Here is a 22,949-nt window from a genome sequence, read left to right on the forward strand (position 1 = left end):
CCTTTGTGGTTCTACATAACTTAGAAACGGCTTTTCAGTTTCTGCACACAGGCCTGCACGACAGCTAGGGTTTTGATTGGGATTGCGTTGAGTCTTTAGGTTAGCTTGGCTGCAGTGAGCATCCTTGTACAGTACATCTTTGCCCTCATGTCCAGTTATTTCCTTGGCAGGGATTCCCAGAAGTGGGTCTGAGTATTCTCACGGTCCTTGATACATGCTACTGAATTGCTTTCCGAAAGCTCCTTATGGGCTGTGTTTTCCCTCCCACAAGCTGCTTCCTGCCCCACCCCACCCCCCCCACAATCAAACCAAAAATTTGCTGATTTGATAGATGAAAATCGTCTCACAGTACTTTAATACTTTGTAATACTAACGATGCTGAACCTTTTTGTTGTTGTTGTTGTTAGTCCTTTTACAGCTTTTTGTGAATTGCTTGGGATTTTACGAAGTTATAAGAAGCTTTCTGTATATGTTAAAGGCATTATCTTAGATATTACGGGAATCTCCGAGTCTCGGGATCCATGGAAGTTGGAGGGTCATTTAGGATCCGCTTTACTCCTGATCTCATAGAATCGTGTTAAGTCACACGTCCGTGTTCCTGGCCGGAACCAGCTCATTTCTGGGCGGCACCCCTGCTGTCTGCTGGGCTTAGACGACATCTTAAGGGATGCAGTCCTTGTGCTTTGTCCATACGGGGTTCTGCAGGGGTCTTTGGGAGTGAAAATAGGCAGCCAGTGCTCCACTGGGAAGTATCCACTGTGTCTGGACTGTGCAGCGTGGGGGAAAGGGTAGGTTTTGGAGGCAGAGGCTGCCTCGGCTTATCTGTAAAAAGGACAAGAGCTACCCCTTCCTGGTCTCAAAGCAGGGCGCCAGGCAAGGTCCCTGCCCCATTCGTAAGCATGGATTGAGCACCTCCTGTGCACCAGCACCGGGGATGGGGTTAAACAAAGAAGCCCTCCTTCAAATGCAGCTGTCAGCAAATCCGGCCCCGCCTCCTGTTTTTGTAAATAAAGCTTTATTGGAACAAAGCAGTGCCCAGCCCTTTAAGAATTGTCTTGGCTGCTTCGGCTGCAGGAGGCAGAATTGGCCCACGAAGGCTGAGCTGTTTATTTTCTGCCTTCTCAGGGAAAAGTGGGCCTAGCTCTGTTCCAATGGTGGAGGCAGAATAAGGAAGGATCTAAGGCCTAGCATTTGATAGATGGTGCTAAATGCTGTGGAGAGAGGGAGTGGGTCAGGGAGAGAGGAGCGGGTTGCAATTTAAAATAGGGTGGGTGGGAAAGACCTCAGGCATCTGGAGTCACTTAGGCTGTAAGAGAAGGGGGGAAGGGAGCCCGGCGGTATCTGGAGGGACAGATTCCCGGCTGCCGTGCAAAGGCCCCGAGGTGCGGCGTTTGGGGCTGGGCTGCTTCGGATCCCAGCTGGTCCCTTGTGCCTCGACAAAGTGCTGTGGGTCCTTCACACCCGCCTTGGGCTCCTCCATCCCCTCCCCGCTCCCACCGACAAGGGCTTCAGCGGCTCGGGGCCATAGCTCCGGCAGCTCCGTGCCCCGCAGAGGCAAGGCTCGACCGGCCCGTTTGGTGGCATCATCGTCACCCTCGCTATGGGAGACCCTTGTCCCCCGCGTGGCACTTATCGAGGATCCCTGAAGGGGCTTCCTCCCCAGCCCCTGCCTTCAGAAGCTCTCAGTGAGTGTTGAGAGAACGAACCAAAGCGCGTTGTCTGGATTCACGTTCGTCCCCCCTCTTCCAAGCTTGGGCGCCTTGCCAGCCGGGCCGTCTCGGATTTTCTCATCTGTGAATCGCGGGCAGTATGACTAACCTGTCTTCAGAGGGGCTGGAAGTTCCCTGAGCTAAGAATATATGTATGTGCTCAGCCCGCGGCCTGGCAAATAGTGAGAGACTCAAAGTTGTTATTATTTTTATTATTGATGTTATTAAATATTTGTCCAAGGAGCAGAGAGAGTCCCAAGCAGGTGTCATGCAGTGTCAGCAAAGGGACGTCTTGTTTGCTCACCCTCCTTGGGGCCTGCAAGGACCTCAGTTTAAATCGTGGGTCAGGCACTGCAGGAGCTGGGCACGTCGTGCGTCAGTTTACCCCTCTGTCAGATGGGGTGATGGGCTTGAGGTGTTTGGTCATGAGGGTTAGAGATGGCCAACCTGTGGCTTCTCACATCTGAATATTGCCAGATATTTGTTGATCTCTGGGTTGGGGCCTGGGCTTAAAGCTGGGGTGCCTTTGGGAACGAGACTGCAATGCTGTCCAACCTCGAGGGGCTCCCCATTTAGAATTTTGTTCAGCTCCCACCCAAAAAGGAAAAAAAGTCCCCCTTCCTACTGCCAACTGAAGGAATAAGCACGGGGCTCCCCAGAAAACAGGGTGAGGATCTGACCCCATCTGGGGACTCGTGGTAGGGTGCACCTTGTTTTATTTGTTTGTTGGTTGGTTTATTTATTGTAGTGACATATATATAACGTTTGTCATTTTAGCTGTTTTCAAGTGCACCATTTTCTACTTGCACTGTTGGGCTGCCATTGTCACCTTCCATCACCAGAAGTTTTCATCACCCAAAACAGAAAACCTGTCCCCATAAGCAATCATTCCCCAGCCCCTCGGAACCTCTGCATCGGGCTTGCCTATTTTGGATGTCTTTCCTTTTTTACTCCGCGTAGCTTCCTGGGTCTGGCCGTGTTGGGGTGTGATCACGCCAGGCCTTTTTGAGGCTGGATAATGTTCTGTGGTGTGGCTGGACCACGTTTTGTTGATCCATTCCACAGCCAGTGGACACCGGGGCTGCTGCTGCCTCTTGACTCTGGTGAATAATGCTGCGTGGACACTGGGGTGCAAGCATCTGTTTGAGTCCCTGCATCCTGGGCAAACTTCTTTTTCAAAGACCAGAACCTGGCCCCGGTTCGTGACTTGTGGGTGTCACTAGAGCGGGATCCCCACCTCATGGGTGATTTGACAGGGGTTGGGGGTGCAGATTGGGGCTGGCAGTGTGCCAGGACTCACAGTTCCTGCCAGAGCTCAGGGCTGCAGCTGGGGAGCCATCCCATGGGAGGGGAAGGGGAAAGCACAGCCCAAGCAACACGGGAAGTGTCTGTGTGGGGCTGGCACCCTTGGCCTGTTGGGGTGCTTTGGGGTCTCTGAAGCTGCTGGGACACAGACACCAGCTCAGGCCCCATTCCTGTCTCAGATACATGATACGGTTGGGATCCCTGGGAGGAGGTAGCTGGGAGCCATGGTGGACTCTTGAGCAAGAGCATGGCCTGGTAGCGGCAGTGTGGACTTGGGCCACAGCCCCGGCGGCAGGCCGGCACCCGGGAGGATCCCAGCCCACATTTTGGGTGACTCAGGCCAACTCAAACTCTTGAGTCCTTCTGGGAGATGTCTCCGGGGCTTCTGGAGGCCTTGGTGACCCCGCTGTGCTGCGGGGTTGGAGCCCCACCCGTCAGGGCCCCCCATGGTTCAGCAAGGCCTGGGAGCCCTTTCTGCCTCCTGGGTGTGGGTGGGAGCGCATCCCCAGTGTGGGGGGGAGATGGGGAGTGTGGGGGTGCTCAGCTGGGAGGTCCTGTTAGCTCAGCGACCTGCTCCCCCCAATCCGGAGGGTCCCTGGGCCCCTCCCCCAGCCTCTTCCCTGACAGTGGTGGGGTGCAGCACGGGACCCCAGAACCCGGCCTCGGGGGCCTTGGTGCCTCCTTTCCTGGCCTCAGCACCTGTCGCCTCCTGCCAGCCTGTTTCCCCAGCACCTCGGGGGACCAGCCCTGCACAGGGCAGAGGGATGGGGTTCGGGGGGCCCTGGGTGGGTCTGAGCTAGCAGCGTGCACACCGAATGCTTCTTTTCAGGAAGGACACGTGTATTTGGGGAGTGGAAATGGCCCCCCTCGCTCAGACCCTGACTTTAGGGAAGATGGCCTCTCTGAGCTCCAGCTTCCAAAACTGTAAAATAACCGGAATGACAATAGTAACAGATGACATTTTACCCAGCTCGTACCTCATGCCACACGCCGCCACAAGCGTTTGACAAATGCGAGCTGCTGAAGTCTATATGTCCTTATGTCCGCCCCCTGGGGAAGACGTCGCCACGTGATCCACTTGGCGCAGCCCAGGCCACCCGAGGACACTGCCCACAGCCACGGAGCGAGGGGCGTGGCAGGCAGACCCCCGTCCCATCCCTCCTGGGTGGCTGTCGGCCGGTCCCCAGACGCCGTCCCTGCTCCCCACTCCACCTCCAGCTCTGTCACTAAATCTAACTTCATTAAAATGGAGTAAGATAGAAAATTCTGGTCCTCAGCCACGCCGGCCACATCTCCAGCGCTCGCTCCCCACACATGGCAAGTGGCTGCCGAGTCGCCCGACCCCGGTGCAGAACGTCCAGTGGCCTGCCGGGGACAGCTGGGGCATGGCGTTTATCTGCCAGTCCCCCCACATGGACACACAGGTTGTCCCCTCTTTGTCCGGGACCTCAGGCTGGGCAGCGGGGAGCCGTCCGGCACATCTGCTCGTGCCCTCGTGTCTGTGTCTGCAGGAGGGAGTTAGTGACCAGACTGCTGGGCTCTGGAGCCGCCCTGAGTTTAGGTCCCAGCTCTGCCACAGCCAAATGCCTGGATGGCCTTGGGATGTCACTTGTGTCTTCTGAGCTCCATGGAAAGGCTAGCGCGGCGGGTCAGCGAGTGAGTGTCCGCAGGGCCTGGCACACGAAGATGCCCGTGTCAGCCGTTAGGACTGTGAAAGGGGACAGTGTCTCGTGCCACGTCCTGTGTCTTTTGGGTTCTGAGCGTCTCTGGTCTGAGCTTCCAGGGAGCCCCGTGAGACGAGTGTGGGTTGGCAGGCGGCACGAGGGGGTGGCCTGGGACCAGGGTGCTGGTGGGGTGAGCTCAGCTCTCGGTGGGAGGGAAGGAGCCCCCACACAGGCCGGGCCCGAGGCTTCCAGCAAAATCTTCCAAGAGGCCTGTGAGCTCCCAGCTTGACCGTCACTGTCCCGTCCCCAGGGGTGGAGTGGGGGCCGGGGGGCACACACCCTGAGGCCGAGCAAAGCCCCAGGAATGCAGGGGGCCCCAGGAAGCAGTTTTTGGAAGGAGGCACCGAGGACGTGGCTGGGGATCAGCTGTTGGTCCCTGGGGACATCCAGCGGGGGCTGCCCCCCACCCCCAGGAGCGGGCAGGACGGCCTGGGGTGGAGTCTGGTCCTCGGGGGTTTGTTGGGTCCCTCTTGGTATCTGGGAACCCCGTCTCCGAATCCCAGTGCACGTCTCTCTGCCTTTTGTCCTGTGGGGGTTAGAAATAATCCTGGGGTCTCTGTCGGTGCCGAGAGGGGGGCACTGCCCGTGGGGCAGGCGGGCACGAAATACACGATGCCACAAGTGCATCTCCACCTCCACAAGTGCATCTCCACCTCCCGGGGTTCCTGGGTGGGAGGGTGACAGGGAGGTGCTGGGCACAGGGAGGAGTGTGGAGAAGGGTCTGGAAAGAGCCCTGGGGTGGGAGGGGGCAGCACCAGCAGTGAGGGGTCAGCTCGTTTCCTCCTGAGAGTGCCCAGGAGCGGGGCTTGGGGAGGGGTGGGGGCAGCAGATGCGGGGGCTGGAAACACCCCAGCGAACGCGGGGGCACAGAGTCCCCAAAACGTCTAATCCAGCCCCCCAGGACACATGGGGGTAAGTGTGAGGCCCCCTCTGGGCATGAGACCCCTCCCCACCCCCGGTGCCCACGCTGTCCTTGTGGCCGGCGGCAGGAGGGACCCTGTGCCCACCGTGCAGGGGAGCAGACAGACGCTCTGAGTGCGGCCCCTGTCCCCGTCCCGGGGGGTCTTGGGCACGGCTGAGCCCCTGTGGCTGTGGCAGCCGTTGGCGGCCCCCGGGGCTGGTGTGCCACTGGGTGGGTTTCACAAGCCTGGCAGGGCCGGCCGGGCCCCTGGGCTTCCGCAGGGCCCGGGCAGGAAGGGCAGGGCTGCCGTAGGCCTTGCGTAAATCCCGCTGCCGCTTCCGGAGCCTGCCACCCGTCGCGACAAGGAGGAAGCCGGGGCCTGGCAGGGCCCAGAGGCCCCACTGCCCCCCAGACAGGCCGGATGGGTGGGCTGAGGGGCCGTGGTGGCCCTGGGACCCGTGGGCTCAGCGCTGGAGTCCGGTGAGGCAGCCGCGCTGCCGGGGGTGGGCTCCGGGGGTGGGGAGGGGTCTTGTGCCCAGAGAGGGCCTCACACTTACCCCATGTGTCCTGGGGGGCTGGATTAGACGTTTTGGGGACTCTGTGCCCCCGGGAGGTGGTCAGTGAGTGCCTGCTGGGTTTGGGCCCTGCGTGGGGCTTGCGGGGGACCCCGGCTGTGGGCCCTTTGCAAAATCTGCGTCACTGAAAAACAGTGCCTGCCTTAGAGGGGTCCCCAAGGGCCTGCACCGAGAGCCCCGAGCTGGTCGCGGGGCCTGGGACCCTGAATTCCCACCCCGGGGTCACTGCGCCTCCGCCTCTCCCCTCACGGCCTCGTGGGGGGGATCTGAAGTCGCCCCGGGGTGCTGGGCATGGCTGGCTTTGGGTGAATGGGTGCTGTCCCTTACTGATGTCATCCTCGTTCAAGTGCCGAGGGGGATCCCCTCTTAGCCCCGATTTCCTGATGAGCAAGCCCAGACCAGGGAGGGAGGCCCCCTGCCCCCCCCAGTCCCACGGCCTCCCTCCTGCTGGCGGATGTGGGGCTGGGCACCCGAGTAGCAGGCCTGCCAGGGTCTCCTCATGGTGGCAGGATTGGGGTGTCCCCTCGGTTGAGGAGTCCGTGGTGACCCTTCCCCTCCATTTGCAGGGACCCTCACCTGCCCCCCCTACTTGCTGCTCCCCTCGTTCACCTGTTCCTTTGCTAAACTGCTGTAGCCGGGTGGGTCCAGGGTGGGCTTGGGGACCCCCTGCTGGGGGTGTGTTCTTGGTCACCGAGTGCCCACCGGCTGTGTGACCAGACACCGCCTGTCCCTGAGCCTCCTGCCTCGGCCAGCACGGGTGGTCCCTGACCCACACCCCCACCTCGTCCGGCAGCTCCGTGGGGCTCAGAACCCAGCCCCCCCACCTCCTCGCTCCGTGGCCTCGGAGCGCCCCGCCGCGGGTGCTGGGTGCCCCAGGGGAGGGTGCCTGCTGTGTTGGCTTCCTTCTGACAGCACCCCCATCCACTGCCCACCCAGGGGTCCCCCTGCAGCTTTCCCAAGCCTTGGGTCTGGTTGAATTGACACAGGCGCAGCCCGAGGCCCAGGGGACAGGGTGGGGCTGGGGAGGCCGCGGTGAGCAGTGGGGGAGAGACGGGGGTCCTGGGGGTGGGGGTCCAGGCGGCGGCGGCCTGACGAGCCCCCCTCTCTCTGCAGGCGAGGCCTTCTTGGGCGGCTTTGTGGCCGGAGGGATGGGGCCCTCGGCCTCGTCGCACGGGAGCCCACTGCCCCTGCCCTCGGAGCTCTCCTTCCGCTCCCCCACCCCCAGCAACCTGCCCATGGTGCAGCTGTGGGCCACCCACGCCCACGAAGGTAAGGAGGGCACGGGGGCGGACTGGGGGCTGGGCCGCTGGCCCCACCATCCTGGCCGTTTTGTGCCAGTGCTTCTCAACTCTGTTCCTTCCGTCACCACCGTCACTTCTCACCAACCCCTCCTTGCCCTGGCTGTGCCCGTCCTCAAATGCTTGGAGCTGCCTCCAGCCCCAGGGCCTTTGCACGTGCTGTTCCCCCTCTGCTTGCAGCCCCCTCCCACCCTGCACCCACCTGGCTGCCTCCTGCTCATCCCCCAGGGCTCAGCCCCAGCACCCCCTGCTCCGGAGGGCCCCGCTGCTCCTCTCCCTTATGTCGATGGGTTTGTCTGGGTGATGGTTCATGAGCTGTCTGGTTTCCCACCAGAGTGATCTCTCAGGACAGGGTCTCCCCATAAACTGTGGGCACCTTAACAACCGCAGAAGCCCTGGGGCTGGGGGCCATGGGGGCCCCCTGGGAATGTGTGTGGCTGGCAGGCAGCCCTATCCCAGACCCTCCCTGAGCCTCAGCTTCCTCTCTGTCAGTGAAGGGGAGGGCCTGGGGGACCCCTGAGCTCCTTCCCCACCTCTGGCTCCAGCAGATATTGGATACTGACCCCTCAGGGCAGCCCCCCGATCGAATGCTTGTGCCGGAGACCCTCCTGCCGGGTCTGGAGAGCTGCAACCGCGGGCACCCCTCCGTAGGCTCGGGGTTTCCTTGGGCCTGTCCTGAGCATGGTGTCTCCCCGTTTCCCTCTTGTGCCAGGCTCTGAGCTGGGTGTTTCCACCCTTATCCCATGGCCCCGGAGGCTGCTCCCCAGGCTCTTGGGGAAGGCGTCTGCACCCAGGATTGCAGTGGTGTCTGCACAGAGAGGGCACGGGTGGTACACACCCCTTCCAGGCTGGAGTCCGGGGCGGATGGGAGGGCCCCGCTGAGCTGTTCCCAGCTTGCTCTGCAGTCCTCCCTGAGATCCCCTTTTTTTTTGCCAGCAACTGCCAGCTGGTAATAGTAGTGCCCGACACTTGTGGTGCTTAACATGGGCCTGGCACTGCACATGTGAGCTCACTCTCTCCCGGGGCTCTCCCAGGCCCGTTTCACAGGGACAGAGCACGGGGCTCAGATGTCTACAGGGAGCTTGCTGCGAGGCCTGAGTGGGATACTCTGTATCCAAAATGGTTATTTTGTTATTGTTAATGTCACTGTCTGGTGGCCCTGTGGGAGCAGGCCCAGCCCTGCATGACCCGGGACCCTCAGGGGTCTCCAGTGGGGCCTCCCCCACTTGAAGAAGCTACAAGAAATCATGTTGCATGTTATCGGGGCAGAACTGGCATTTGCAGCTATTCAGCTATTCAGCTGCTGGACATGCTGTGTGCACGCGTCATGTCCTGCAGAAGGAGTAGAGACCCGGCTTACGAGCTCATCACCGGTGCAACCTATGCATAGTAGAAAATTCAAACCTGAGCTTTTAGTCTTGTTTTTCTTTTTGGAGGAAAAAAGCTCCACGTGCCTGTCTGACCTGGCCTTCCGGGCCCCCTCATGGCCTCTTGCCCCCCGCCCTGTGCGTCCTCTTGGGTGTCTCACTTCTCTCTCTGTGGCCACCCTTCCCTGCCCGCTCCGTCCTGTAAAGCCCCTAATTCAGGGTGTCATCGGCAGGGCCTCGAGGGAGGCGGGGGGACCCTTGCAGAAGAAATTCCATCCCGGCGGCGGGAGATGCTGGGTTGGCTGAGGTTTAGAGAGGGCGAGTGAGCTGCCCAGGGTCACACAGCACAGGAGGCCTTTGTGGCCGCACAGTGGAGCCCACATGGGGCTGAGTGACGAGCTCGGGTGGTGGGGCCTGACGGCCTCTGTTCATAAGCTCCTCCGCGGCCTGGCCTGGGGGACGCCATCCTCTCTGAGCATCAGCTTTGTCATCTGTAAAGTGGGGATGTTAAGAGTGTCTGCTGCACTGGGGTGTTTTGAGGTTTAAACGAGAAGAGGGCAGGCAGAGCTTGGCGTTAGAGCTGCCCTGTTCCTCATCCTCCTAGCCAGTTCCATTCCAAGCCTCTTCCTGGGGGGATTTGGGAATCCAATGCCTTGGAGGCCATCAGGCACTGGAGGGAGGCTGGGAGTGCCAGCCTGGCCCTGCGGAGCCGGTGCTGAATCTCAGGGCTCTCTCCAGTGGGCGCTGGCACCCAAAAAGTCTATTTCTAAGAGAAAGAAAGTTCTGGAAGGAAGCCTGTCTTAGGAGGCCTGATGTGGTCCAGCCCACCTTTTCCTCTTTTCTCTCTTCCAGGTTTCTCCCACCTGCCCAGTGGGCTCTACCCACCCTACCTCCACCTGAACCATCTGGAGCCCCCCAGCAGCGGGAGCCCCCTCCTCAGCCAGCTGGGCCAGCCCAGCATTTTCGACACCCAGAAAGGTCAGGGGGCAGGAGTGAGTGGGATTGTGGGGGCAGGCTGGGGAAGGGGGGTGGTGGAGGAGCCAGGCCCTTTTGAGGGGCTCCTCTGGGGTCCCACCCCCACCCAGTATTCCAGCCAGCGCCTCAGCTCAGTTTTTCAAGACCCCTGCCCAGATGCTTTTGTTGAGGGGGCCCCCCACCTGCCCGCTCCCCCACTCCCAGCCTTCTGGTGCCTTCTAACTTGTACTCACCTCGGCTAGCCTTGTAAGGCTCTCTGGGCAGCTCTGGAAGCAACCCTGGGCCTCCACCCCTTTTACAGATGGGGAAACTGAGGCCCAGGTTAGCAGGTGGCCAAGCCCAGATTCACCCTGGGTTCCTTGCATTTGCAGAGCCTGCCCTCTAGGGCTGCACCCTGCCTGCTCCCAACTTCCTGACCCCTGGCTGGCTCTCGGGGGTGGAGGGGCAGGGTGCTGGCCCAGGGACCCTTTCTGCCCTGGGCCCCAGCGAGGGGCTCTGGCCACACTCACTGCCATGTTCTCCCCAGACGGCTTCTACCTGCCCGCCCCGGGGGCGCCAGGCACGCTGCACTCCCACGCGCCCTCCTCGAGGACCCCAGGCAGCCATTCCTCGGGCACCCCAGCCAAAGGCTCGTCAAGGGAAGGCCCCGCCAAGGATCGGGCGGGCCGCGGCGGGGAGCCGCCTCCGCTGTTCGGCAAGAAGGACCCCAGGGCCCGCGAGGAGGCGGCGGCGGGGCCGCGCAGCGTGGTGGACCTGACCCAGGAGGCGCGGGCAGAGGGCCGCCAGGACCGCGGGCCCCCGCGCCTCGCCGAGCGCCTGTCGCCCTTCCTGGCCGAGCCGGGGCCGCCGCGGGTGTCGGGCGCGGCCGCCGCCGAGGCCAAGGGCAAGAGCCTGCTGCAGGTGTCGTCGGCGCTGGGCCTCTGCAACGGCGCCGCGGACCCGGGGCTGCCCGCGCTGGGGGCCGAGCCGGGCCGCGGCGGCAAGGAGGCGGCCCGCCAGGACGAGAACGCGCGGCCCGTGGCGCTGGGGCCGGCGGAGCGTCTGCGGCGCGCCGAGGCCCTGCTGCCCGGGCCGTGCCCCTGTCCGTCGCCGCTGCCGCCGGGCAAGGGGCCGCCAGCGCCCGCCGCCAACGCGGCCGCCGGGGCCTTCTCGGCGCCGCAGCCCGGCCCCGCGGGCGTCTACACCATCTTCCCCGCGGCGCGCGAGCCGGGCCGCGAGCACCGCGTGGTGGCGCCCACCTTCGTGCCTTCCGTGGAGGCCTTCGACGAGCGCCCGGGGCCCATCCAGATCGCGTCGCAGGCGCGCGACGCCCGGGCCCGGGAGCGCGAGGCGGCCAGGGCCAGCGTCCTGCAGGCGCCGCCGCCCGAGGCCCCGCGGCCGCCCCCGGAGCGGCCCGAGGTCCTGCGCGAGAAGAACTCGGTGATCCGCTCGCTGAAGCGGCCGCCGCCCGCCGAGGCCCCGCCGGCGCGCCCCACGCGCGCCTCCCCGGACCCCCGCGCCTACCTCCCCGCCAAGGAGCTGCTGAAGCCCGAGGCTGAGCCGCGGGCCTGCGAGCGCGCGCCCCGCGTCCCCGCCGCCGCTTCCCAGCAGGCCGCCAAGCTCTTCGGCCTGGAGCCCGGGCGGCCGCCCCCGCCCGCGGCCCCTGAGCACAAGTGGAAGCCCTTCGAGCTGGGCGGCTTCGCCACGACGCAGATGGCCGTGCTGGCCGCGCAGCACCAACACGCCAGCCGCGCCGAGGAGGAGGCCGCGGCCGCCTCCAAGAAGGCCTACCTGGACCCCGGGGGCGCGCTGCCCCGCGCGGCCTCCTGCGCCAGGCCCGGCGCCGACCTGCACCCCGCGGCCCACGGGCCCGGCGAGGCCTCGGCCATGCAGAGCCTGATCAAGTACAGCGGCTCCTTCGCCCGCGAGGCGGTGGCCGTGCGCCCCGGCGGCTGCGGCAAGAAGAGCCCCTTCGGAGGCCTGGGCACCGTGAAGCCCGAGCCCGCGCCTCCGACCTCCGCCGGCGGCGCCGCCCCGCGCGCCCAGGCCCGCCTCCCGCACCCCGGAGGCCCCGCGGGGGGCGGGGGCCGCCAGCTGAAGCGCGACCCCGAGAGGCCCGAGAGCGCCAAGGCCTTCGGGCGGGAGGGCTCCAGCGCCCAGGGCGAGGCCGAGGTGCGGCACCCGCCGGTGGGCATCGCGGTGGCCGTGGCGCGGCAGAAGGACAGTGGCGGGGGCGGCGGGGCCCGGCTGGGGCCCGGGCTGGCGGACCAGGAGCGCTCGCTGTCGCTGAGCAGCGTCAAAGGTAGGTCCTGGGCGCCCCCCGCCCCTGCCCTCCTTCCCGCCCACCCGGGCACCGACTTCTACCTGGCACCCTTGCTCGCCTACCTTCCGGTTCCCTTTGTCCTCTCTGCAGCTTGGGGGCGGCAGCTGCTATGTGACATTTGTTGCTTTTCCCGGTGCCTGGAGGAATCCCATAGCATGCAGACAAGGAGGAAAGGAGCAGCATGTTTTCCCAATACCCAGAACGCTTTTACATCCCTGATTTCCTTGTTCTGTGCCCTGTGCTGCGGCCTCTGGCGGCCCAGTGCCATAGGAGCTCGGCCCTGCCCGGTCCACCTGTGAGGTCACCTGAGGGGTGGGGTGGCTGCCCTCATGGCTGCAGATGGCTCCCGGGCACCCCGTGTATCGACGGCCTTCGATGTTCTGTCAGGAGCAGGTGACGTAGTTAGCAGCCACCCCCTGGAGGGGGGGGGGGCGCTTAGTTTCTTCCCTTCTTACGTTTTGCATTTAGAGCGTGGCATTGCGTGTTTTGTGGCACTGTGTTTTTATGGTGTTTTGAGTCATTTTCTAAGAGCGGGTTCCTGGTTGTAGATTAGTATTCAGTACCTGTCTTATTTGTTTTGGTGTTCACAGGAACTGGCACGTAGTAGGTGTTTGAGTGAATGAGTGAGTGAATGAGTGATGCGTCAGGGGTAGAAACAAGGATCTTGGCATCTAGAGCCTTTTTTTTTTTTTGCTTAATGAAAAAAATTTTAAATATTTCAAAATTTTATTTTTAGTGGCTTTTTAAGTAGTTTTACATTGCTTTAGCAGTGTGTGTGTGTTAAAACTTCAGACTCCTCAGAATTCCATTTTTTGTCCTGCATTCTTTTTCTTTAACGTAATTTTGTTGAGATACATTTACACACCACACAAACCGTCCGAAGTATAAGTCACTAGCTCACAGTGTCATCGCGTAGTTGTGCATATGTCCCCGTGATCAATTTTAGAACATTTTCATTACTCCAGAAAGGAAATAAAAAGAAAAAGGAAAACCCAAATCCTCCCGTACCCCTTATCTCCCCTTGTTATCGATGTATGGTGTTGTGTGGTACGGAATTGCTATTTAATCTTATCAAAAAACACCCAGGCCACCTGTTGTTAACATTGGAGGGAAAGAAACGTGTGTTCCTTTAATTACCAATGAGGGTGAATATTCTTCCAGAATTTGGCCCATTGTGGTTCCTTCTGAACTCATGCCCTCCTGGGATTTTGGAGGGTTGGGATCCGTGGCATCTTTGTTGGAGTGTGCGAGTTGATCTGCCCGGAGGGAGCCCACAGTTGAGCCCATGGCCCCGCCTGCAGTCTGGGGACAGAGGCACCTTGCCCACCCCAGCCAGCCTGGCCCTGGCCCTGGCCCTGACCCTGACCCTGGTCACATACCTACTTGGGAGTTGGCCTGGCTTTCTTCCCCTGCACTTGTGCTCCCCCAGCCCCACCCCAGCTAGTGCCCCCCATGTTTACCAGCCACAGGCTTGGGCTTGGTGCATGGCCAGCCCAGCACCGGGCCCGTCCTTCCCTGCCCCTCCCAGGCTTTACTCAAGACTCCCTTAGCTCTCTCTGGGGGCACGTCTCCTGGGTGCCCACCCCTCCCTGGCCTGGGCCCTGTGCCCATCAAGCTGACTCCTCCAAGGGTTTCATCCTTGGTCCACGGTGAGCGGCCACTGCTGTGTCCTGTCACAGCAGCCTCTTAGACCCTTTGTCTCCTCCTCTACCTGGCTGAGCCCAGGGAGGTGCCCAAGGCCTTCCTGCCCCCCCACCATCCCCTGCCCTCCCAATCTGCGGGCAAATGGTGGGAACCCTTCCCTGTTGCCCTGCGTGAAGTTCACCACCCATTCCCACCCCTCACCCTGGAGATGGGGTCCGGCTGCCGGGTCTGGCTGGCTGCATGTCCCTGAGATGAACTTTGCTGGTGCCGTATCTTCCTGTCCTAGTTTCCTAGAGCCACCGTAACAAAGTACCGCAAACCGGGGAGCTTAAACAATAGGAGATCAGAGTCTCACGGTTCTGGGGGTTACAAGTCCGAAATCAAGGCATCAGCAGGGCCAGGCCCCCCCAAATCCTGGGAAGAATGTGGCATGCTCGCTCCTGACTTCTGGCGGTGGGTGGGAGGCCTTGGCGTTCTGTGGCTTATGACGTAACCCTGCCTCGGTCTTCACGTGGCCGTCTTCTCTATGTCCAAATCTCCCCCTTTTAACAGCGACAACAGTCATGTGGGTTTAAAGGCCCCATCTTAACTTGTCTAGTTCCATCTGCGATGGCCCTGTTTCCAAATAAGGGGATGTTCTGAGGTACTAGGGATTGGGGCTTCAGCTTACCTTTTTGGGGGACACAGTTCTCCCCACATCTCCACCCTCAGATCCCTTCCCTCCTGTGTGGCCTTCGGTGCCCCTCGTCGCCTCGTGGGAGCGCCGTGACATTGCCTGTCCCTGGGCTCCAAGTCCTCCTTGCGTCCCTGGCACAGCCCGAGGGTCTCTGGATTTTGAGCCGGGATGTGGGGTCCCTGTCTGGTCTGCCTGGGAATTCGCTACGTACTGCATAGATGGTGCAGTGAGAGTCGTGCTTAGTGAATGTTTGTTGAATGACTGAATGCTCCCATTGCTTCATGCAGGAGCCCCCAGATCCGGGGGTGCCTTCTGACTTCTGACCCCGGGTGGGGGCACAGGTAGGGGCTTGCACAGGTTCCCACGGTAGCCTGGGGAGCAAAGAGCAGCTTAGAGGTGGCCGGCTAGGGGCGGGGGCAGCCCCTCTCGCTGGCACATGGGTTTGGGGCTGCGGACCCCTCAGGGAGGCAGGAGATCTCTTTGGATCCTTTCCCTGGGGGGATGCACATGTGATGTGGAGTGGACCCCTGTGGGGGGTTTGTGGCCCAGGGGACCGTCCTGGAGCCCAGAATCCCTGCCCGTGCTCGAGGAACCCTGTGTCCACGGGGTGGTGAGTGTGTGAGAGAGGGAGAGGATATGATGGAGAGATTCGGGAATGAGATGCTCAGGTGCTTGTCTGAGGTTGACGTTATCTGCTGGCACTGGAGGTTGTAAGGTAGGCGATGGTGGGATTTTTTCTCCTTAAAAAATAAATCCCAGAAAATGCGGTGGCTTTGGCCAGCCCGAGCCCCAGCGCTGAGTGGGGCTTCCGAGTGTGTGCGTGGGAGGGGGCAGGCAGCGTTACCCCAGCCCTGTGGGTGGTCATCCGCAGGTCTCCTGGGTCCCCCCCCCACCCCATCTGCCCTGTTACTCATGTTTCTCCGTGAGTCCTTTGCCTCTCTCTGTGGGTTCGAATCCCGGCTCCGTCCCTTTCAGAACAAGAAACTGGTGCTCTGAGCCCAGGCTCCACCCCACCACATGGCGGGGCCAGGGCCGCCCTGTCAGCTCGCAGCCGGGGCCGTGGGCTCGTGGGATGGGGGGCCCGGGGGCTCTCAGGAGGGATCTCTGTCTGGCTTTGGTGTTCTCTTGGGGCCAGAGGTGGGCCACCATCTACCTCTGAGCCCCAGATCACGGGCACCCACGCTCCCGAGAAGCTCAGCAAGCACCAGCATCCGTTGCCGTTTAGTGAGTGTCTCTCTCCCGGGAGCAGGTGACACTGAGGGTGGGGGGTGGCGTCACGTAGAGCGGGCAGCGTGTGCGCAGTCTCCTGGGTTCCCGATGGGGAAACCGAGGCCGAGGGAGGTGAAGTGACTTGCCCGGGGCCACTTAGCTGGAAGAGACGGAGCTGAACCCCAGCCCCAAGCTCAGGCCCGGCTCTCCCACGCCGTGGTGGAGGCACCCTGGGGACTGGGGCTGCGAGCCGGGCCCCCGCCGCCATCATTCCGGGCAGAGCCGGGTGGCAGCTGGTCCCAGGCAGTGGCGCTGGGGAGGGCTTGGCCGGGGCCTCCGTCCCGTCACCCCTGGGTGGGCCCTAGAGAGCGGGAGTGGGCCTGCGACACTGGCAGCCGCATCGAGGTGCTCAGGGCAGTCTGGGATGCGGTTGCCATGGGAACCAGCTGCAGCCCGAGCCCCGGGCATCGTGACAGACGCGTGGCTGGGCCGTTCCTGATGACGGGTCTCCAGCGCCCCCACCTCGGGCCAGCCCCCATGTGTGTGCATGTGTTCACGCGTGTAGCGTGCCCAGGGCACCGTGGCCAGCTCACCAGTGCCGTTGGTGCTTCCGCTTCTGCCTTTGGGAGCAGGGCCACACTGGGGTCTTGTGTTTCTGGAACCTTCTGCCTCACGTGCCTGTCTCCCACAGGAGTTGGGACTCCTCCAGCCTGGGAGGGACTTGGGGAACTCATTTGTCCCCAGTCCGGCCTGGAGCTCAGCACAGAAAGACAAACACCCTCCGGGTCACTTGTCCGCAGGTGGCTGCAGGGAGGTGTCCAGGGCAGGGCCTCCGTCAGATCACGCCACATCCCTGCAGAGCGTCCCCTGGCTTCCCTCTCACCCCGGATAAAATTTAAGCCACATTCTTTGCCCCGGCCCGCACCCCCCATGCACCCACCCCCTGCCGTGAGCACATCTCCTGCGGCCGTCTGCCTCGTTCTCTCCAGCCACGGTGGCCTCCTGGCCATCCCGACAGGCTCTGCCCCGGGGGCCTTGCACGTGGTTTTACCTCGTCAGGGTCAGTCTTCCTCCAGATGCCCGTGGGAATGCATCTGTCCATCTGCCCGTTTGCTCCTTTCGCACCTATTTACTGAGCCCCCCTCTGTGTCAGGCATTGTGTAGGGAGGGGACGTCTGCAGCCATGCACGGGACAGACAGACGTGGCCCCTGCCTAGAGCAGCACAGTCTGATGGAGGAGACAGACGAGGAGCCCTGAGTCAGCACAATAGCTGCAGGTTGTGGTCAGTGGCATGAGGGAGAGGAATGAGTTAGCCTGACAAAGGTCACGGAGGGCTGCCTGGAGGAGGTGGCGCCTGACCTCACTTGGACGGGCAAGGGTGAGTTGGCCCAACAAGGGCATTTGAGATGGAGGGAGCAGCCTGTGTGCAGAGGCGAGGAGGGGACACATGTGACTGGAGGGGAGAGAGGGCTCCTGGGAGGGGAAGGAGGGGGCTGGGGTCCTCCTGGATCACCCAGCAGGCCCAGGGGCAGGGGCTCGGCGGGAGGGACAGTTGTGAGCCGGGGCTTGAGGCTCAGGAAGGCACAGAGTGACGAGGGTTGAGCTGGAGACTGGTCCAATGTGGGGTTGAGATCAAGGAGGACCCATCGTGCTCCTTGGAGTCTCCAACCAAATTTGGAGGACGGGGCCTGGGGCTCTGGTCCGAGATCCCGGGGATGGGGGGGTGCTCCGTAAGGGGGATCCTTAAAATGGGCTGGTGTGCAGACAGGTGTGGGTCCTGTCCCCTGATGGCAGTGGGGCCTGGGCTCTGGGGTGACTGTGGGGTGACGGCAGGGCAGTGAAGAGGCACCCAGAGAAGACTGGGAATGCCGTGTCTGAAGCCTGTGCCAGACCCCAGGGCCACACAGCGGGTGTGCGGTGGGCTTCCACGGTGGAGGCCCGAGCCCGGGGGTGGGGGCCTGGGGGTGTCTCCCCTGTGCTGAGCACACACCCTGTGAGTCCCCAGGAGCGCTGTCCCGGGTGACCCTCCACATCCCCACCCTGCCAGACGCTCACCACTGCCTTTCTGGGCCTCGGTTTCCCTGTGGGTCCCTGGAGCCAGGCCCCGTCCAGTCCTGCCCTCCTGGGGCCTGGTGGTCCTGCCTGAAGGGGGCGCTGTGGGGGCAGGCGGCAGGTGTCGGGGTCCTGCTGACCTCCTGGGAGTCACCCCCAGCTGGGCCGCGTTGAGGGGACAGTGCGGTGACTCCCCACGGGGATACAGGGAGAGAACCCCGTCTGTCCAGGAACGGTTTAGCAGGAGGCCAGGCCTCTGCCTCTGCCCCCGGGCTTCGGACTTGGGGGGACAAGCCCCTGTCCTGTCACCGAGGGCTCCCGGCTCCCCTGCGCCCGGGGCCTCGTGCCGGTGCTGAGCCAGGCACTGGAGTCGGGGGCTTCTCGGGCTGGAGCAAGCCGGATGTGCCCTGCCGGGGGGTCTGTTGCTGACCTCCTGCTCCTTGCCCGCAGCAGCCCTGGGTGGGTGGCTGGGGGACATGTGCCCCCTGCCCACCCCTCTCCCTGGCGAGCCCAGGGCAGCAGATCCTGGGAGCTGAGGAGTGGGTTCCTCCTTTAAGTGAGGCCTGAGCTGCTCTCTGCTGGGGCCTCTGGCTCAGCGGACACCCGGTGCCCCGCACAGCTTCCACCCTGCCCCTCGAGTAACTGGCTCGAGGCTCTGTGCCAGGCCTGGGATGGGGGGACCCACCCTGTCTCGGGTGTGTGGAGGGTGGGGGGCCCCTAGAAGGTGCGGCAGGGTCAGCCACGGCGCGGGGCGGGGAGGGCTGAGCAGCGGAAGGTGTTCTTTGGTTTCACTTTCCTTAATCTTGGTTTTCTCGCCAGTTTTATTGAGATACTATTTCGTACCGTGTAACTCACCCGTTTAAGACATACCGGTCAGTGGTTTGTGGTGTATTCACAGACTCTCAAAAAGAAACTCTGAAATAAAAAAAGGATCCCTGCACCCCTCAGCTGTCACCTCTCTGTCCCGCCATCTCCCCGCAGCCCTTTCTGTCCCCATGGATTTGCCCATCCCGGGCATTTCCTTTGGAGGGCCCCTCACACCAGGGGCCTTTCGTGGGAGCAGGTCCAGCCGGGCAGGGGCTCACGTCTGGCCGGGTCTCCCACTCAGGGCATGGACGCACAGACGAGGACTGCGAGGACAGGGCCCGGCATCGGGAGGAGCGGCTGCTGGGCGGGCGGCTGGAGCGGGACCAGGAGAAGCTGCTCAGGTGAGGGCTGGGGGGCAGCTCGTGTGGGGCGCCCGTGCCCCCCGTGCGAGGGCCTGCCTTCCCCCTGAGCCTCAGTGCTCTCATCCATACAATGGGTGCAGGGCTTCCCCATGGCGCAAGGAGGGGGTCCCTCTGCTCATAGCCTGCCCAGGTGCTCAGGCCTCTTGGCCCCTGCCCTGTCGCCCATCCACGCCCTCCTGGCCTGTATCACCCACCTGCACCCTGAGTGCCCCACTGGGGGGTAGATGGGGGGCATTGGGCACCCCACTGGGTCTCGAGGGTGACACCCCCTCTGCCCCCTCCCATCCCCAGAGAAAGCAAGGAGCTGGCTGACTTGGCCCGCCTGCACCCCACCAGCTGTGCTGCCAACGGCCTGAACCCCAACCTCATGGTGACCGGGGGCCCAGTGCTGTCGGGCTCGGGCCGCTGGTCCGCGGACCCTGCTGCCCACCTGGCCACGCACCCCTGGCTGCCCCGCTCGGGCAGCACGTCCATGTGGCTTGCCGGACACCCCTACGGTGAGTGTGGGGCTGGGGGTCCGCAGGGGTGGGGGTGGCGACTCCTCTCCTGGCCTGGTGGATGAAGGTGGGGTGTGGACTGGGAAGGAGGCGGCAGGGGCGGGGGGGTGTCCCCGAGCTCAGAACCGGCCCCTCCTCTGCACTGATCTTTGCCGAGCTTCGTCTCCCTCTTTTGTCTGAAGAGGCTCCTGGCCTGTGGGGTTCTGTGCTGGGCCTGGTTTGGGGAAGGCGGGTGGCTCTAGGGGCCGTCTGCTGTCAAGGGGCCGGGACTGTGCGGCCGGGCACAGCAGGGGTGGGCCTGGAGCTGCCCGGCATTGACGTGGGCCTGGGTTTCCCCTCCTAGGCTTGGGCCCCCCATCTCTGCACCAGGGCATGGCGCCCGCCTTCCCGCCTGGCCTGGGGGGCTCCCTGCCGTCGGCCTACCAGTTTGTCAGGGACCCCCAGTCGGGCCAGGTGGTGGTCATCCCCAGCGATCACCTGCCTCACTTTGGTAAGTGGGTGCCCCATGGCAGTGGCAGGGGCTGTAGCCAGCCTCCCCCAGGGCCTCCTGTCGGGGGTGGGCAGCGGGAGGAGCTTGAGGAGGACTTCTGATGCCAGTGGGGTCCACGTGTTAGGAAGTCACGGGGTTCTCATTGAAGCCCCAGGCAGTAACCCCCTGCCTTGCCAGCCCCCAGCCCCTTGAGGATTCCAGGCGCAGAGCACGGGGTGTAGCGGGAGGAGTCGGGGCTGGGAGCCTGGGGGCCGGAGATCATGGTCCGTGGAGAAAGCCATGGAGCAAGCTAGGAAGCTGGGGCCTGGCAGAGCCCAGCCCTGCTGCCTCAGTGTTTCCGTCCCGAAGCGGGGGGACGTGATGTCGCGGGAGAGGGGAGCTGTGGCCCGACCGCGGGGCAGCTCACGGGGTCTGTCTCGCCGCAGCGGAGCTGATGGAGCGGGCTGCGGTGCCACCGCTCTGGCCCGCCCTGTACCCGCCCGGCCGTGGCCCCCTGCACCACGCGCAGCAGCTGCAGCTCTTCTCCCAGCAGCACTTTCTGCGGCAGCAGGAACTTCTGTACCTGCAGCAGCAAGCGGCCCAGGCCCTGGAGCTGCAGCGCAGCGCTCAGCTGGTGGTGAGTCGGGGCCGGGGCCCGGGGGTGTGGGGTGCCCCTGAACCGTCTCCCGAGTCCTCACCCACAGCGGGGCCGACGAGTCAGCCAGCAGAAACCCCAAACCATTACAGACCGCGAGGGAGAAAATCCCAGGGAGCTGAGCAGGCAGGGCAGTCCTCCTGGAGGAGGTGGCATTTCAGCACAAACTGAAGGAGTTGACCGTGCAAGGGCACCCCGAGCACGGGGCACAGTGGACAGAGCTTGGCAGGGGCTGGGCCTTGCAGGCAGGGAGTAGGGGAGACTGAGGTAGGAGGCCCAGGGGAGTGGGGGTAGGGTTGGAGTGGACGCTGAAGGATCCAGTGGGCTCCCTCTGTGGCCTCAGCCCAGCTGGCCCCTTCTCTCCAGGAGGCCTCTGGGAGCAGCCATGAGAGGGCTGGGCTGGGCCGCTCCCTGGGATGGCCCGGGGCTGCCTCTGGGGCTGGGCCGGCCCCCCGACACCCGCGATGTCCGATCCCATCAGATGGGACACATGAGACGTCCCAGTGCCCGGCCCTCGGCTGGGATCGTAGCCCTGCCGCCTGGCTGTGTGCCCTTGGGCAAATTGCTTAACTGCTCTGGGTTTCAAGTTTCCCCGTCCAGAAAGTGGAGACATGCAGAACCCCTACCCTGATTGGGTTGTTAAATGAGTCGGAACGACAGGGAGAGCAGCTAGTCCTCAAGAGTGTAGCTTCCCAGTGCGTTTTGCTTCTTCTTGTCGTGGTGGCACATACATGACACAACGTGCCGTTTTCATCCTTCTAAGCATACGGTGCAGTGGCGTCAGCCACACTCATGTCGTGCAACCGTCACCACCTCCTGTTACCAAAACTTCATCACCCCAAACGGAAACTCGGTCCCATCCCGCAGTAATGCCCACTTCTCCCTCCCACCCCCACGGTCCCCGGGAACTTCCAGTCTGCTTCCCGCCCCTGTGGAGCTGAGACTCCGTATTCGTGAGCTCACAGTGCATGTCCTTTGGTGTCTGGCTTATTCACGGGGTGCAGTGACTTCGAGGTTCATGCACATCATAGTGGGATCACAGCTGCCTTCTTTTCAGGGCTGGGTGATACTCTGCCGTTGGGAGGGACCCCCTTTTGCTTATCTGTTCGTCAGTGGACGGCACGTAGGTGGCCCCTGCCCGTGGGCTCTCGTGGGCAGTGCTGCAGTGAACGTTGGCTGCACGCATCCCGGGTTTCTGTTCCCGATTTTTGGGGGTGTTGCCCCTGGGGGGTGGGGTTGCCAGCTCACAGTCTGGTTGTCTTAGCCTTTTGCGGAGCGGCCGAACTGCTCTCCTTCCCCGAGTGTTCTGTGCTCTCTGTTGGGCGCCCGATGAGCCTTGGCCCCCTCACCTCTCGAGGGTGGAGAAGGGCTCCTCCTGGCCCCCCTGAGGTGTTTGGGGAGCTGCAGGGGACCAGACAGGGACGGCTGAAAAAGGCTTTCAGGTGGCAGTGAGCGCCCTGCAGAGGTGTGGTCGCAGGGCCTGGGGCAGGAGAGGAGGACCCCACCAGCCCTGGTGGAGCCCCTGGAAGGAGGATTGGGCCCCCCAGGCCTCCCCAGCAGCTGCCCGGGCTCTGGCTGCACCCCGTCACCGCACCATCTCCTGGGGTTCTGCATGGAACATGGTGTTTGTTACATGTCGGGCCCGGGAGGGGGCGAGGGGCCAGCCTGGGCCCTGGACCCGGCCCCGGTTCTCTGCTGGCCAAGGGGCCCCGGACACAGGGCGGGCACGGATGGTCCCTGCCGCGCTGACCCTGCCCGCCGGCTGCCTCCCCAGCAGGAGCGGCTGAAGGCCCAGGAGCACCGGGTGGAGATGGAGGAGAAGGTGAGCAAGCGGAGCCTGGAGGCGGCGGGCAAGGCCGGCCTGGCCGCTGCGGGCCCCGGGCTGCTGCCTCGGAAGCCCCCCAGCCTGCCCAGCGGCCCCGGGGGCACCTATGGCCCGGCCATGAGCCCACCGCCACCCCTGTCTCCCCGCGCTTCCCCCGTGGCTGCCCTGAAGGCCAAGGTCATCCAGAAGCTGGAGGACGTGACCAAGCCACCCGGCTACACCTACCCGGCCTCACCCAGCCCCCGGCCCAGCAGCCCGCCGCCCGCCTCCCCGCCTCCCCCGCCCGGCATCACCCGCAAGGAGGAGGCGCCCGAGAACGTCGTCGAGAAGAAAGACCTGGAACTGGAGAAGGGCGCCCCCAGCCCCTTCCAGGCCTTGTTCTCAGGTAAGAGACCTTGTTCCGTCTCAGGAGTGGGACTGGGAGCCCCAGGGGTCTGTCCCGTATCTCTGCTCTGGCTCCGGTCGCCGGTGAAACCGACCCCCCATTTGCGAATTCATTCATTCCGTCTCTGTTGAGCACACAGTGTGTGCCAGGC

General features: G+C 63.3%; 1 protein-coding gene across 1 annotated transcript in view; it reads left to right on the top strand.

Moving 5' to 3' along the window:
• The window catches only part of TNRC18 (trinucleotide repeat containing 18), an 85,277-nt gene that overhangs the window by 13,618 nt on the left and 48,710 nt on the right, over nucleotides 1-22,949 (top strand). The window contains 8 exon segments of the mRNA XM_037815255.1: nucleotides 7,328-7,483; nucleotides 9,732-9,857; nucleotides 10,381-12,135; nucleotides 18,847-18,946; nucleotides 19,259-19,464; nucleotides 19,808-19,954; nucleotides 20,380-20,570; nucleotides 22,363-22,798. Coding sequence (XP_037671183.1) covers nucleotides 7,328-7,483; nucleotides 9,732-9,857; nucleotides 10,381-12,135; nucleotides 18,847-18,946; nucleotides 19,259-19,464; nucleotides 19,808-19,954; nucleotides 20,380-20,570; nucleotides 22,363-22,798 — 3,117 coding nt within the window.

Source organism: Choloepus didactylus, chromosome 21, assembly GCF_015220235.1.
Source record: "Choloepus didactylus isolate mChoDid1 chromosome 21, mChoDid1.pri, whole genome shotgun sequence".
Classification (NCBI taxonomy): domain Eukaryota; kingdom Metazoa; phylum Chordata; class Mammalia; order Pilosa; family Megalonychidae; genus Choloepus; species Choloepus didactylus.